This window comes from Nycticebus coucang, chromosome 2 (genome assembly GCF_027406575.1).
Source record: "Nycticebus coucang isolate mNycCou1 chromosome 2, mNycCou1.pri, whole genome shotgun sequence".
Lineage (NCBI taxonomy): Eukaryota > Metazoa > Chordata > Mammalia > Primates > Lorisidae > Nycticebus > Nycticebus coucang.
Genome location: NC_069781.1, coordinates 171,900,802 through 171,917,930, shown reverse-complemented (window position 1 = coordinate 171,917,930; position 17,129 = coordinate 171,900,802). Strand labels below are relative to the sequence as shown.

Sequence of the window (17,129 nt, the reverse complement as noted above, 5' to 3'; positions counted from 1 at the left end):
CCGGCTGCGCCTGACCTCACGAGATATCATTGGTCAATATACACGGCAATCCGACTGAGCACGAATCGGCTCATTAGTTGGTTTCTGTGAAGGCGGGTCTAAATTGGCTGATGCAATGGCGGGGAAAGATGGGCCAGGGAGTATCACGTGATGAGGCTGGACCGGGTCGCCGGGGGTCTACCAAACCACATAGCATAGGTGACGTAGTTACTGCGGGAGAAGATAACCTATGTTTGGTAGTCGTCACGGGTCTTGGTATATAGTTCTGTTAATTTATTTATTTATTTTCGAGACGGAGTCTCACTACGTCGCCCGGGGTAGAGCGCTGTAGTATCACAGCTCACAGCAACCTCAAACTCTTGGGCTTAAGCGATTCTTTTGCCTCAGCCTTCCAAGTAGCTGGGACTACAGGCGCCCGCCACAACGCCCGGCTACTTTTTTGTTGCAGTTGTCATCGTTGTTTAGCAGGCCCGGGCTTTGAACCCACCAGCTTCGGTGTATGTGGCCGGCGCTCTACCCACTGAGCAACGGGCGCCGCCAGTTCTGTTCATTTTAGTTGCAGGAATGATATTGAGACCTCAAAGATACTGACTTACTGTGCTCATGGATACACTTGTCCTTAACAAGCCTTCAGTTTGGTGTAAAAGTAGTAACAGTAGTTGAGGTACAACAGGATTGATACCTGGTCTTCCATTTCTAAAGTAATGGTTAATATTAATATGTTGCTGGGCACAGTGAGGTGCACCTTTAGTCCCAGTTACTTGGGAGGCTGAGTCAAGAAAATTGCTTGAGTACAGTCTGGGCAACATTGAGAGACAACCCTCACCCCACCCCAAAGTTTATATTTGAGGCATGGTAATAAACATTTCAGGTAGATTATTTCATTTATATTTTAAACTGCACATTAGGTCATCTGGCGTCTTTTTACAGAAGATGAAACTACCTTGCCCAAGGTAAGTTTTGAGAGACAAGGTCTCCTTATATTGCACACTTAGGGAAATTGTAATTGAGACTCAAAAGCCACATTCTTTTTTTTTTTTTTTTTGAGACAGAGTCTCACTTTTTTGCCCTTGGTAGAGTGTCATGGCATCATAGCTCACAGCAACCTCAAACCGTTGGGCTTAAATGATTCTCTTGCCTCAGCTTCCCAAGTAGCTGGGACTACAGGTGCCCACCACAAAGCCCGGTGATTTTTTAGAGCCAGGGTCTCGCTCTTGCTTAGGTTGGTCTTGAACTTAGGCAATCCACCTGTCTTGGCCTCCCAAGTGCTGGGATTACAATTGTGAGCCACTGTGACCAGCCCAAAAGTCACATTCTTTTTTTTTTTTTTTTTTTTTTGAGACAGAGTCTCACTTTGTTGCCCTGTGTAGAGTGCTGTGGCACAGCAAACTCCAGCTCTTGGGTTTAAGATTCTCTTGCCTCAGCTTCCCAAGTAGCTGGGACCACAGATGCCTGCCACAACATCCTGCTTTTTGTTGTTGTTTTTGCAGTTGTCATTGTTGTTTTAGCTGGACGGGGCCAGGTTCAAAGCCGCCACCCTCAGTATATGAGGCCAGCGGCCTACCCACTGAGCCAACAGGCACTTCCCAAAAGTCACATTCTATAATTCAATATTTTTCTGTGATATCCTTTAATTATAAATAACATCAACTTGGGGTAACATCTGTGGCTCAGTGGGTAGGGCGCCAGCCCCGTATACCAAGGGTGACGGGTTCAAACCCGGCCCCAGCCAAACTGCAAAAAAAAAAAGTAGCTGGGCATTGTGGAGGGAGCCTGTAGTCCCAGCTACTCAGGAGGCTGAGGCAAGAGAATTGCCTAAGCCCAGGAGTTGGAGGTTGCTGTGAACCATGTGACTCCATGGCAGTCTACTGAGGATGATAAAGTGAGGCTCTGTCTCAAAATAAATAAATAAATAATGTCAACTTGGCTTGGCTCCCATAGCTCAGTGGTTAGGGCGCTGGCCACATACACTGAGACAGGCATGTTCTAACCTGGCCCAGGCCTGCTAAACACAATGACAACTGTAACAAAAAAAACCCGGGCATGGTGGCTCACACCTGTAATCCTAGCTCTCTAGGAGGCCAAAGCAGGTGGATTGCCTTGAGCTCAGGAGTTCAAGACCAGCCTGAGGCAGAGTGAGACCCCATCTGTACGAAAAAAAGCTGGGCGTTGTGGTGGGTGCCTGTAGTCCCAGCTACTTGGGAGGCGGAGGTAAGAGAATTGCTTGAGCCCAAGAGTTGGAGGCTGCTGCGAGCTATGAGGTCACAGCACTCTACCGAGGGCCACAAAGTAAGACTGTCTTGATAAAATAAATGAATAAATAAATAAAACTTTAAAAAAGAAAAAAACTTAAGAAAAAAACTTCAAACTAAAACAATTGAAAGTGAAATTAAAAAAAAAATACCCGAGTGTTGTGGTGGGTGCCTTTAGTCCCAGCTGCTTGGGAGGCAGAGGCAAGAGAATTGCTGGAGCCCAGGAGTTAGAGGTTGCTATGAGCTGTGATGCCACAGCACTCTACCCAGGGTGACAGCTTGAGGCTCTGTCTCAAAAAAAAAAAAAAAAAAAAAGGGGCAGTGCCTGTGGCTCAAAGGAGTAGGGCACTGGTCCTATAATGTTGGAGGTGGCAGGTTCAAACCCAGCCCCGGCCAAAACTGTAAAAAAAAAAAAAAAGGTAAATAAATAAAGTCAACTGGATGCTAGAGAAAAAGCTATCTTAATGCAAGATACAGATTGTGTATTTTAGAAAACATCCAGCAAGTTCTTAATTTATTCTAGGCTAATCAAATACTATAGGCCTGTAGGTAGAACTATACACACAGCCTGCTCTCCAATAGAACATTTGTTAAACACCTTAGGATAAAAGGACTCAAACTAATATATTTAAGGAGGATATAGTTTTAGATTCTAACTCTCTCGTTCCATCTTTCCTACTTTTACCATCTATAAAGTGGTCTTAGATACTCTTGTATTTGCTGCAAGATCAAATGGGGATGGCTGAATACTTGTTTTAAGAACCTAAGGGGGGGGGAAGAACCTCAAGGGAACACTTCTTTTTTATTTTTTTAATTTCAGATTAATACAAGGGTACAAACCATTAGGTTATATAATTTACACAGGAAAGGTAAAGCCAGAGTTGTATCTATATCCTACACTCAGGAAGTACACCGTATATTCGTATATTCATGTGTATACCATTGGGGGGGGAAGCCACTGAGCCCCTTCCCTTCTCCCCCTTTCTTGAATCTATTTGGGATTTTCTCTTGTGTGGGTCTGTGATAAACTAGTTTCAAATTCATATGGCGTACATGTGATGCTTGGTTTTCTTTCTTTTTTTTTTTTTTTTTTGAGACAGAGTCTCAAGCTGTCACCCCCTGGGTAGAATGCCATGGTGTCCAGTTCGCAATAACCTCAAACTCTTGAGCTTAAGCGATTCTCTTGCCTCAGCCTCCCAAGTAGCTGGAACTACAGGCACCCACCACAACGCCCAGCTTTTTCTTGTAGAGACAGGGTCTCACTCTGCCTCAGGCTGGTCTTGAACTCCTGAGCTCAGGGCAATCCACTTGCCTCGGCCTCCTACAGAGCTAGGATTATAGGCATGAGCCACCATGTGCGGCTATTTTTTGTTGCAGTTGTCATTGTTGTTTAGCAGACCTGGGCCAGGTTAGCACCCACCTGCCTCTCAGTGTATGTGGCCAGTGCCCTAACCATTGAGCACAGGAGCCGAGCCAAGTTGACATTATTTATTTATTTATTTATTTATTTATTTTGAGACAGAGTCTCACTTTATCACCCTTGGTAGAGTGCCATGGTGTTACACAACTCACAGCAACCTGGGCTTAGGCAGTTCTCTTGCCTCAGCCTCCCGAGTAGCTAGAACTACAGGCGCCCGCCACAACGCCTGGCTATTTTGTTTGTTGCAGTTGTCACATAGCTGGCCTGGGCTGGGTTCGAACCCTCTAACCTCAGTGTATGGGGCCAGCACTGTAACCACTATGCTATGGGCACTGAGCCAATGCTTGCTTTTCCAATCATGTGATACTTAGGAGAATGTTCTCCACATCCATCTAGGTTGTCACAGATGATGCAAAATCTCCATCTTTTTATGGCTGAATAGTATTCCATGGTAGACATACATCACAACTTATTAAATCATTCATGTGTTGTTGGGCACTTGGGTTGTTTCCCCATCTTTATGATTGTGAACTGAGGGGCTGCCAACATTCAAGTACAAATGTCCCTGTGGTAAAATGCCTTTCTTTCATTTGGTTAAATGCCTAGTAGTGAGATTACAGGGTCAAATGGTAGGTCTACTTTTAGTTCTTTTAGGAATCTCCATACTTCTTCCCATAGAGGCTGTACAAGTTTGCAGTCCCACCAGCAATACATGAGTGTTCCTGTCTCTGCACCCATGCCAGCAACCGTTGCTTTGGGACCTTCTGATGTGGGCCATTCTCACTAGGGTCAGGTGATATTGGAAAGTGGTTTTGATTTGCTTTTCTCTGATAATTAGGGATGATGAGCATTTTTTCATGTGTTTATCGGCCATTGTTCTCTGTTCCTAAGAAAAGTTTCTATTCATGTCTCTTGTACAGTTTTTTTTTTTTTTTGAGACAGTGTCTCACTATGTTGCCCTTGGTAGAGTGTCGTGGGGTCACAGCTCACAGCAACCTCAAACTCCTGGGCTCAAGCGATTCTCTTGCCTCAGCCTCTCAAGCAGCTGGGAGTACAGGCTCCCACCTCAACGCCCGGCTATTTTTTGTTGCCTGGCTATTTTTTGTCACTGTTGGTTAGAGAGCCTGGGCCAGGTTTGAACTCACCAACTTCGGTGTATGTGGCTGGCACTGTAACCACTATGCTACAGGCCCCAAGCCATTTTGTGCAGTTTTTATGGTCTGGGTTGTTTGCTCTTTTTTGTTGATAAGCTTGAGTTCATTGTGGATTCTGGTGATTAGCTCTTTGTTGGATTCATAGCATTGAAAGATCTCCTCAAGGGAGTTGTTTGTTTTGAGACAGAGTCTCACTCTGTGCCCTGAGTAGAATGCCTTGGTGTCATAGCTCATAGCAACCTCAAACTCTTGGGCTTGAGCAATCCTCTTGTCTCAGCCTCCCAAGTAGCTGGGACTACAGGTGTGAACCACCAAAGCCCGCTAGTTTTTCTATTTTTAGTAGAGATGAGGTCTCACTTTTGCTTAGGCTGGTCTCTAACTCCTAAGCTCAAGGGATACACCAGCCGTGGCCTTCCAGACTGGATTACAGGTGCAAGCCACCACATCTAGCTGAGGGAGCATTTTGATTGAACATAGCAGTATCATTTTTTGCCTAATGTAGTGTTTTTCAGACTATAAGGTGCTATAGTTATCACCTATACCCCTGGGATGCGGCCTGAGATCCTCCCTTTCTAATAGGCTGGGAGATAATATCTATTCTCCTGAGAGATTCTACTTGGAATACCCAGGGCTGAAAGAGGATGCCCCTTTGTGCCTATACAGATCCAGATATTAAAAAGTCAGATCTGGAGATCTACCCGGGAGATATGCATGCCTCATCTGTTTATTCAACAAATGAGTGACTTTTGAGTCCCTGAAGATCTATATTAAGTAAAGGAGACACTGGCTGGTCGCGGTGGCTCACACCTGTAATCCTAGCACTCTGGGAGGCAGAGGTGGATGGACTGCTTGAGCTCAGGAGTTGGAGACTGGCCTGAGAAGGAGTGAGACTCTCTCTAAAAACAGCCACATGTTGGCACCTGTAGTCCCAGCGACTCGGAAGGCTGAGCCAAGAGATTCACTTGAGCCCAAGAGTTTGAGGTTGCTGTGAGTTACAATGCCACAGCTCTCCACAAAGTGACAATGTTTCAAAGAAAAGCAGACACTGCCCTGCCCTCTGGAGGTTTCAGTTTAGCCGTGAAGCCAGACACTTGGGGAGAGATGTCAAAGCGTAAGAAGCTCAATACACAAAGGCGCCCTGGACTGGAGGCTAGCCGGGGCTCCTGCCCCCGGCGACCCTGGGGCGCATGCCCAGGGGCTGTCGCGTCCGCCCAGCTGATTGGCTGGCGGGAGCGGCTCCCCGGCCTCCGTCCTTAAGGCTGGGGCTGGGTCAGTCTGGCGGTTGGAGGAGTGTAACCGCCATGCTGAGACGCGATGGCTGGGGCTGCGGCCGAGTCCGAGGCCATGCTCGAGGCCGTGCCCTGGGGCAGTTTTCTCTCGCCCTGCCCGTCGGCGCCGTGAGTATCTGCCAGGGTATTAAGAGACCCTTTCCATCTATATGCAGGTGTCGTCCTTGTCCCTTCCCTTAGGGAGAGGAATAATAGTAACAGGTTGTATTTAGGAGCTGCTCCATAAGCCAGGCGCTGGGCCCAAGGCCTTAGCCTACTGATGGTAGAATCCTACAGCTGTGAGGTGGGTACTTAACGTGGTTTATGAGGTGACTGAAACTACTTGAGGTCACAAGCGAGTAAATGGTGAAGACCGAATTCAAATCCAGGTGCTCCTACTGGCCTGCACTCTCCTCTGCACGCGATAGTTTAGAAACTAGGTTCTTTCTTAGCGGGAGTGTCAAAATGAGCAGGTATATTGGGGGTGGACGTGGCAGAATCCTGGTGCTTATTTTTCAGGTTTGTTTTTTTTTTAATAGAAAAAGTAACTGTCTCTTGAGTCCTCAGAGGTAGTCTTTTGAGTTAGTTTTATTTCTTAAAACACGTGGTGGGAATCTAAGTGTTATATTATTCCCTTGTTTGTCTGAATTACAATTTTAAAAGGAAAACATGTACATGGAAAGCAATTTCGGAGGATAAAGTGCACAGAACGAAAAGGAAATTTTCTCCCACCCCAGCCTTCTACACCCCCTCAGCAGAAGCAGCCACATTAAGTTTTGTGTGTATCTTCTGCATTTTTATAGTGTATAAAATTATACATGTGAGTTGGGACCTTAGGGGCGATGGTTTGTTTGTTTTACATGAGGGAAGCCTGTTAACACATAGTCCATGTCCCTGGGATGAGTTACTTTTTTAGCCTCATTAGATTTTTTGGAAAATTCACTAGCAGCCTGTAGCTCTCTGTGAAACAATATAAATTTTCTGGCACTATTCCCTGGATTGCTTCTCAATTGATGAGTTGTACTTGGCTCGCCAGGCTGTTTGCCTTTTTCTTTTTTGCACATCCTCACCTGCAAGGTCCAAAAACAAACAGAAAACCCTTACCCAATTAGCCCCAGAAGTGTGTGGGAGAAAATTATAGTTGAGTAGAGCATGCTGTGCAACTGCTTTACCCTTTCTCAAAACGTTTCTACTCATATACTATGGGTAAAATTCGACATAGAGCTCACCCTTGCTTGAAATTGACTTACTATAGTGGAATATTGGCAAAATGGGGGAGGTTGTGCCTGTGATACTAAACTCTTTCCTTCCTCTAATCACTGCTGTTATATAGGCCTCCTCTCCAGCCACAAGCAATTTACCTAGTTGGGCTGTAACAATTGTTTCCCTTTGTAAACCTTGTTTTAACTCTAATAGCCCAAGATGTTACTTCCCTTTTAAAATTCTCCCAATCACACAACCTTTACATAGGAGAGCTTTGATTTTTATTTTTTATTTTTGGCAGTTTTTGGCCAGGGCTGGGTTCGAATCCGCCACCTCTGGCATATGGGGCCAGCGCCCTACTCCTTTGAGCCACAGGCGCTGCCCAGGAGAGCTGTGATTTTAACCCAGACGCAGCTAACTCCAGAAGTTATGCATTTGCTCAGGACACTTGCTCTTCTCGTTTGCTTTCTGGAGATCTCTTCATCCTTTGACTCTTGTCAGTTACTCCCTCCCCCCAACTGTGTACTTTCAGTTCCCTCCACCCTGTTTGGTGTTGTCTCTGGTGCTCTTCCTGGAACACTTTGCCCTCGCACTCCCTTGAGTATTTTCAGACCTGAATTCCAGTTCATGGTATTGCCACATTCTAACAGCGCTGATTGCCAACACCTGAACGTTTTAAATGTCCAACCTGAAAACTAAAACTGTTCATGCATTTCCATGACTATGGAACGTTTTTTTGTTTCTCAGCCTGTGGGTGGCGACCTCTTTGGGTGTCTCCTGCGTATCAGATATTTACATTACGATTCATAACAGTAGCAAAATTATAGTTATGAAGTAGCAACGAAAATAATTTTGTGATTGGTGGTCACCACAACATGAGGAACTGTATTAAAGGGTTGCAGCTTTAGGAATGTTGAGAACCACTGATACAGTTCGTCTGTACTACTTACGAGCGTCTTCTCTGCCACTGTGCTGGACGAGAAAGTGATTTTGTTCTTTGGAGAGCTAGTTGACAGGTGCGTAGGCATTTTCAGACAACTACTTCAGTTTGATGAGGGTGCCCTGAGCGCACTGAGGGGTGGGAGTTTGAGAACAAGGGAAGCGACAGCCCAGATGGGGCGAGGGGTGGCCCGGACTCGGGCGCTACGTCACTGGGGCGCGCCTCTTCCGGTCCCCAGAGCTCTGGAAAGACTTCTCCCTTGGTGGGGAATCACGCCTGCCCCCTGCGGTCCCCCAGGGCCCACGATCACGCTGGGCCATCCGGCGATTCCGCCATCGCGAGCGTCCGTCCCCCTCGCGCCCGCGACCATGGCCACTGACTCGTGGGCCCTGGCAGTGGACGAGCAGGAAGCAGCGGCCGAGTCGGTGAGTTGGCTTCCGCTGTGAAAGGGTCAGGGACCCGCGACTTGGTCTGTAGGAAAAGACGCTCGCGAGATTGGTCGGGGTCGGGATGAGGAGAAATGGGGAGGACGGAGACGACACCAGGACCCCGAGCTGGCTTTTATTATCCATCCGCCGGCTACATTACATAAGGGCTCCTACCGTAAAGCGCGTCGCCTCCCGCCTGCCTGCTTGGAAACAGGCTTGATCATAGATTGCACTTGCCACTCTGTACTGTAATCACGTTTTTAGGTGCCATTCTCCACCTCCGCATTCTGAGCTGCTTGGGCTCAAGGAACAAGTCTTTATTCATGTTTGTTTGCCTTCTCGGCCTTCTCAGAGATGATAAACCCAGTAGGTCTGGCAGTCAGTAAATCCTCTTCTGATCCGCTTAACTTTGTTCTTTCTTTCTGGGCATGGCACATGGTAAGCAAGACACGTTAAACGTTACTATATAGGGTTAATTTTTCCCACCTAAACGCTGAAGTTGTGGTAGGGCTTTGAATCTACTTCTGTTAGTACTTATTTTTTTGAATTCCTTGAGAACAAGGATGTTATCTTATTTTATATAAGTGATTTTAAAAAGTAATATATACACATAGTCAAATAGTTTTCAAAACAGTTGTTCCTGCCAATTTTTTTCCTCCCCAGAGGAAACTACTTTTTGTCTTAAAACTAATTGACAGGGGCAGCACCTGTGGTTCAGTGGGTAAGGTGCTGACCCCGTATACCGAAGGTGGCGGATTCAAACCCAGCCGGGCCAAACTACAACAGTTTGTGTGTTGGGGTGGGCACCTGTAGTCCTGGCTACTCGGGAGGCTGAGGCAAGAGAATCGCCTAAGCCCAGGAGTTGGAGGTTACTGAGAGCTGTGTGATGCCACGGCACTCTACCCAGGGCGATAAAATCAGACTCTGTCTCTACCAAAAAAAAAAATAAATAAATAAAAAAAATATATATATGACAGTATTGACCTTTTCCCATAAATATTATTAATAATAACATGCTTGTTTTGCTCCTTCCTGAATTCTCAGGGTTTTTTTTTTGTTTTTGTTTGTGAGACAGAGTCTCACTATGTTGCTCTCTGTAGAGTACTGTGCTCTCACAGCAACCTCAAACTCCTGGGCTTAAGTGATTCTTTTGCCTCCACCTCCCAAGTGGCTGGGACTACAGGCACCCACCACAGTGCCTGGCTATTTTTGTGTCATAGTTGCCATGAGTACTCTTCCTTTTTTTTTTTTTTTTTTGAGACATAGCCTCAAGCTGTCAGCCTGGGTAGAGTGCTGTGGCATCACAGCGCACAGCAACCTCCAACTCCTGGGCTTAAGTGATTCTTTTGCCTCATCCTCCCAAGTAGCTGGGACTACACCACAATGCCTGGCTATTTTTTTTAGTTGTAGTTGTCATTGTTGTTTGGCAGGCTTGGGCTGGATTCAAACCCGCCAGCTCTGGTGTATGTACCTGGCACCTGTAGCTCACAGGTTCAGAGATCAACCTGAGCCAAATTGAGACTTCATCCCTAAAAATAGCTGGGCGTTGTGGCGGGCACCTGTAGTCCCAACTACTTGGGAAGCTGAGGCAAGAGAATTGCTTGAGCCCAAGATTTCGAGGTTACTGTGAGCTATGATGCTATGGCACTCTGCGGAGGGCAACAAAGTGAATTTCTGTCTCAAAAAAAAAAAAAAATAAAATTGGGGATGAGCATGGTTGCTTATGCCTATAATCCTAGCACTCCAGGAGTCTAAGGCATGATGATCCCCGAGCTCAGGAGTCAAGACAAGCCTGAGCAAAAACAAGACCTCGTCTCAAATAAAAATAGAAAAATTAGCCAGATATTATGGTATGTACCTATAGTCCCAGCTACTCAGGTTGGGGCAGGAGGATTGTTTGAATCCAGGAGTTTGAAATTGCTGTGAATTAGGCCCACAGCATAGCTCTCTAGCGTGGGCAGTAGAGTGAGAGTCTGTCTGAAAACAAAAGAACAAAAAAGCAAGAATAACAGAATTGCTGAATTATATGGTAAGTCTGTCTAACTCTTGAGAAACTCCAGACTTTCCAAAGCATCTGCACTACTATATTATTTTTCTTTTCTCTCTCGCTCTCTTTTTTGAGACAGGGTCTTGTTCTATCACCTGGGCTACTGGAGTACAGCAGTGTGATCGTAGCTCATTGAAGCTTTGAACTTCTAGGCTCAAAGGATCATCCTGCTTCAACTTTCAGAGTGGCTAGGATGAGTTTACGTATCTAACCTTATCTGTGAGAGGCACTATTATGTAAACTTAAGACCTCAGACTTTAGGCTCGGAGCCTATCGCTCAGTGGTTAGGGCGCCGGCCACATACACCAGGGCTGGCAGGTTCGAACCTGGCCTGGGCTGGCTAAAACAACCATGACAACTACAACAAAAAAATAGCTGGGTGTTGTGGTGGGTGCCTGTAGTCCCAGCTACTTGGGAGGTTGGGACAAGAGAATCGCTTTAAGCCCAAGAGTTTGAGGTTGCTGTGATGCCACAGCACTCTATCGAGGGGTGACATACCAAGACTCTGTCATAAAAAACAAACAATAGGGCGGTGCCTGTGGCTTAGTGGGCAGGGTGCCGGCCCCATATACCGAGGGTGGCGGGTTTGAACCCAGCCCGGGCCAAACTGCAACAACAAAATAGCCGGGCGTTGTGGCAGGTGCCTGTAGTCCCAGCTACTCAGGAGGCTGAGGCAAGAGAATTGCTTAAGCCCAGGACTTGGAGGTTGCTATGAGCTGCGTGAGGCCACGGCACTATACCAAGGGCAATAAAGTGAGACTCTGTCTCAAAAAAAATACAAACAAAAAAAATCAGGCCAGCGAAGTGGCTCATGCCTGTAATCCTAGCACTCTGGGAGGCCGAAGCCCATGATTGCTTAAGCTCAGGAGTTGGAGACCAGCCTGAGCAAGAACAAGACTCAACGTCTCTACTAAAAAAAAATAAAGATGGTGTAAAAATATCTGTTTTTGTTTTGTTAAATAAAATATAAATGGTTTGAAAAAAAAAAAAAAAGATGGGTGTAGTTGTGTAGGCCTTTAGTTCCAGCTACTCAGGAGGCTGAGGGAAGATGATTACTCGAGCCCAAGATTTTGAGGTTGCTGTGAGCTTGACACCACAGCACTCTATCCTGGTGAAAGAGACTCTGTATCAAAAAATAAACAGAAATGTGATTGTTATAAAAACAAGGCTTTGGGCAATTTGGAAAAGGTAGGAGTTTTTAGTTTTTGTGCCTTTTGGTTAGGTTTCTAGGTTTCAAAATGGTTTCCAATGAAGTTGCCAGAGAAATTGATTTTTGCCTTTCGATTCGAAGAGCAAAGAAAGGGATCTGAGCTGTGCTTTCAACTTAGTTTTAGCAATCAAGTTCACTGACACTACAGTGGGTAACAGGAACTTCAGTGCTGCTTTTGTGTTAACAGGTTTTGAGATCTTTAGAGCCTAGTAAGGGCTAATTAGCTTTTATTTTATTTATTGATTGTTTTTGAGACGAAGTCTCACTATGTTGCCCTTGGTAGAGTGCTGTAGTGTCCTAGCTCACGGCAACCTCAAACTCTTAGGCTCAAATGATTCTCTTATCTCAGCCTCCTGAGTAGCTGGGACCACAGGAGGGTGCCACAACACCCCATTATTTTTTTTTAGAAATAGGGTCTTGCTCTTGCTCAGGCTGATCTCAAACTCCTGACCTGAAGCAATCCACCTGTCTTGGCATCTCGGAGTGCTAGGATTATAGGCGTGAGCCACTGTACCTGGCCTGGCCAATTAGTTTTTAGATTTCTGCCCCAACTTCTACAGAATTCTGATACATTTATAATCAAAACAACATCTATTGATTTAATTTACATTGTTACTGCCAACTTTTCCTATGTATTTTATTTTACTCTGTCACCTTCCAGTTGAACAATATAGCAACAAAACGATGATCCTTTAAACCCAGCTGGGTGGCTCCAGCACTGTAGGCTGATCTCTCTCTCTTTTTTTTTTTTTTTTTTTTTGAGTCAGAGCCTCAAGTTGTCACCCTGGGTAGTGTGCTATGGCATCATAGCTCACAGCAAACTCTACCTCAGGCTCCAGCGATTCTCTTGACTCAGTTTTTCTATTTTTAGTAGAAACAGGGGTTTCGATTTTTGCTCAGGCTGGTCTCGATCCTGGGAGCTCAAGCTATCCACCTGCCTCAGCCTCTCAGAGTGTTAGGTTACAGGTGTGAGCCACCACGCCTGGCAGAAGGATGATTTCTTGAACAAAGGAATTTGAAATCCTGAGCAACGGGTTGAAACTCCCTTTCCCCCAAAAAACAATGACCTTTTGATCACTAAAATGCTGTATAGTACTGGATATTTCTAACTCATTTGTACTTTATGTATACCTCATTAACTCATTTATAATTCAGCTTTGTCTGGGCGGCACCTCTGGCTCAGTGAGTAGGCCAGCCCCATATACCAAGAGTGGTAGGTTCAAACCTGGCCCCTGCCAAACTGCAACAAAAAAATAGCCAGGCGTTGTGGCAGGCACCTGTGGTCCCAGCTACTCAGGAGGCTGAGGCAAGAGAATTGCCTAAGCCCAGGAGTTGGAGGTTGCTGTGAGCTGTGACGCGACAGCACTCTACTGAGGGCGACACAGTGAGACTGTGTCTCAAAAAAAAATGATCTTGTAATTACAACTTTTCTATGAATTTAAGATCGTTTTAAAGAGAATAAGATAAATGTGAATGTTATGTGATTTAAAGCAATTTAATCCCCCCACTGAATTTTGGTTCTTTGGCAAACAAATACTCAGTTACTGCAGAAAAATATTGTTGTCCAGGTGCAGTGTCTCATGCCTGCAATCCTAGCACTCAGGGAGGCCAAGGCCAGAGCATCGTTTGAGCTCATGAGGTCAAGACCAGCCTAAGTAACAGTGAAACCCTGTCTCTACTAAAAATAGAAAAAGTGGCTGGATGAGATGGCTCACACCTGTAATCCTAGCACTCTTGGGAGGGCAAGGCAGGTCAGATAGCTTGAGCTCGTGAGTTCAAGACCAGCCTGAGCAAAAATAGAAAAACTGAAGCAATGGGATCACTTGAACCAAAGAGCTGGAGGTTGCTGTGAGCTATGATGCCATGGCACTCTACCCAGGGCAACTGTAATGATATTCTATTGAGAGTTTCTTTTTTTTGAGACAGGGCCTCAAGCTGTTGCCCCAGGTAGAATCCTGTGGCATCACAGCTCACAGCACCTCCAACTCCTGCGCTCAAGCGATTCTCCTGTCTCAGCCTCCCAAGTAGCTGGGACTACAGGTGCCTGCCACAACGCCTGGCTATTTTTTGGTTGCAGCCGTTGTTGTTTGGTGGGCCCGGGCTGGATTCGAACCCACCAGCTCAGGGGTACGTGGCTCACACCTTAGCTGCTTGAGCCACAGGTGCTAAGCCTATTGAGAGTTTCTATTAAGGCATTAAGCAAACTTATAAATTGTAATTCTTTCTTGTAATTAAAAATAGGAAGTATAGGGCGGTGCCTGTGGCTCAGTGGGTAGGGCTCTGGCCCCATATACCAAGGGTGGCGGGTTCAAAGCCTGGCCCCAGCCGAACTGCAACTACAACAACAACAAAAAAGTAGCTGGGCGTCACAGTGGGCGCCTGTTGTCCCAGCTACTCGGGAGGCTGAATCAAGAGAATCGCCTAAGCCCAGGAGTTGGAGGTTGCTGTGAGCAGTGTGATGCCATGGCACTCTACCCAGGGCAATAAAGTGAGACTCTGTCTCTACAAAAAAAAAATATAATAATAAAAAAAAACTAAAAATAAAAATAGGAAGTATAGATTTTGAGCTGTACAATCCTTTTCTTGCTATTGCTGTGTTTATGGGATATTTTGTTTATTCTCATTTAAACATTCAATAAACAAAAGGATTTCAGTAGAAAAATGTAATAAATTGGTCTAAATGAACATACCTTAAGAGTGGCTGTTTCTGTCCCAGCTTCATTAGGGAGGCTCTGTTAATTCAAAATCTTTTAAGTGATTTTCCTGACACTTTCCCCTCCCCGTATTCTCTATTTAGTTGAGCAACTTGCATCTTAAGGAAGAGAAAATCAAGCCAGATGCCAATGGTAAGTAACTAAAAGCTAGTTTGAAAATGAACGTGATTTCTTTTAGTACTTATGGTTTGGCATAACAGTCACCTGGAAAAATCTGTGTGTATAAGGCAGGGGAGATGGCAGACACTAGCAGTCATTTGCTTTGGGAATCAATAAACTGGATTGAATGACCAAAGCACTTTTAATAAAGAATGAGGGATACCATCCTGTGACGTCATGGCACTCTACCGAGGGCAGTAAAGTGAGACTCTGTCTCTACAAAAAAAAAAAAAAAGAGGGCGGCGCCTGTGGCTCAGTGAGTAGGGCGCCGGCCCCATATGCCGAGGGTGGCGGGTTCAAACCCAGCCCCGGCCAAACGGCAACAAAAAAATAGCCGGGCGTTGTGGCGGGCGCCTGTAGTCCCAGCTGCTCGGGAGGCTGAGGCAAGAGAATCGTGTAAGCCCAAGAGTTAGAGGTTGCTGTGAGCCGTGTGACGCCACGGCACTCTACCCGAGGGCGGTACAGTGAGACTCTGTCTCTACAAAAAAAATAAAAAGAATGAGGATACCTATTTGGTTTATAAAATACTGAATTTATTACTAACATGGGACTATATTGACAAAGATTATTTGTCATTTTTTTAAAAAATATTCTTCAAGGCTGGGTGTAGTGGCTCATACCTGTAATTCCAGCACTTTGGGAGGCCAAGGTGGGAAGATTGCTTGAGGCCAGGAGTTTGAGACCTACCTGAGCAACATAGTGAGTCCCTTGTCTCTACAAAAAATAGAAAAATGAGCCAGAGGTAGTGGTGCACATTCGTACTTCCAGCTACTTGGAAGACTGAAGCAGGAGGACCACTTAAGCCCAGCCCAGAAGTTTCAGGCTGCAGTGAGTTATGATACCACTGCATTCTACCACAGGTGACAGAGTGAGACCCTGTCTCAAAAATAATTTCCTTAATCTGAGATGAGATAGGCAAAGTCTGAACAACCTGAGAGTTTACATATTCTAATTATTCTGAAATCATATCTACCAAAATTTTTTTTTTTTTTTTGTAGAGACAAGAGTCTCACCTTATCACCCTCGGTAGAGTGCCGTGGCGTCACACAGCTCACAGCAACCTCCAAATCCTTGGGCTTAGTCGATTCTCTTGACTCAGCCTCCCAAGTAGCTGGGACTACAGGCGCCCACCACAACGCCCGGCTATTTTTTTTTTTTGGCTGGGGCTGGGTTTGAACCCGCCACCTCCGGCATATGGGACCGGCGCCCTACTCCTTGAGCCACAGGCGCTGCCCAGCCCGGCTATTTTTTTGTTGCAGTTTGGCCAGGGCTGGGTTTGAACCCACCACCCTCGGCATATGGGGCTGGCGCCTTACCCGCTGAGCCACAGGCGCTGCCCCATATCTACCAAAATGTTAATGCTTGGCACCTGTGGCTCAAGCCCCTAAGACGCCAGCCATATACACCAGAGCTGTCAGGTTCGAATCCAGCCCAGGCCTGCCAAACAACAATGACAACTGCAACCAAAAAATAGCCGAGCGTTTGTGGCAAGTGTCTGTGGTCCCAGCTACTTGGGAGGATGAGGCAAGAGAATCACTTAAGCCCAGGAGTAGGAGGTTGTGATGCTGTGATGCCACAGCTCTCTACCCAGGGTGACAGCTTAAGGCTCTGTCCCAAAAAAAAAAAAAAAAAAAAAAGTTTAAGATTTCCTGGCAGCGCCCATAGTTTATTGGGTAGGGCATAGCTCAGTGGGTAGGGTGCTGGCCATGTACACCAAGGCTGGTGGGTTCGAACGGGCTGGGGCTAGCTAAAACAATGACAACTGCAACAACAAAAAAAAAAAGCCAGGCGTTGTGGCGCACACCTGTAATCCCAGCTACTTGGGAGACTGAAGCAAGAGGATTGCTTAAACCCAAGAGTTTGAGGATGCTGTGAGCTGTGACCCCATGGCACTCTACCAAGGGTGACATTGTAAAACTCTTTGTCTCAAAAAAAAAAAAAAATTAAATGCAATCAGTGTAACCTGGCTTATTGTACCCTCAGTGAATCCCCAACAACAACAAAAAAAAAAAATCAGGAAAAAAAAAATTTCCATTACATTTTTGTGAGTGTACTTAATATTACAGGGGAGAGGGCGGTGCCTGTGGCTCAGTGAGCAGGGCGCTGGCCCCATATACCCAGGGTGGTGGGTTCAAACCCAGCCCCTGGCCAAACTGCAACAACAAAAAAAAATAGCCGGGCGTTGTGGCGGGCGCCTGTAGTCCCAGCTACTTGGGAGGCTGAGGCAGGAGAATTGCCTAAGCCCAGGAGTTGGAGGTTGCTGTGAGCTGTGTGAGGCCACGGCACTCTACCGAGGGCAATAAAGTGAAACTCTGTCTCTACAAAAAAAAAAAA

The 17,129-nt window shown here is 45.9% G+C and overlaps 1 protein-coding gene across 4 annotated transcripts in view; it reads left to right on the top strand.

Moving 5' to 3' along the window:
* The first annotated feature begins 164 nt into the window (after window positions 1-164).
* Window positions 165-17,129, top strand: part of LOC128597188 (ATP-dependent RNA helicase DDX19B) — a 40,148-nt gene continuing 23,183 nt past the window's right edge. For 2 of the 4 annotated variants that reach the window (XM_053607374.1, XM_053607365.1), the window contains exons 1-2: window positions 8,332-8,662; window positions 14,720-14,768. In XM_053607374.1, the coding sequence (XP_053463349.1) occupies window positions 8,411-8,662; window positions 14,720-14,768 (301 nt within the window). In that variant the 5' untranslated portion in view covers window positions 8,332-8,410. Of the gene's footprint in view, window positions 199-934; window positions 954-8,331; window positions 8,663-14,719; window positions 14,769-17,129 lie in introns of those variants that run through there. The other 2 variants (XM_053607380.1, XM_053607384.1) reach the window with 2 other exon arrangements.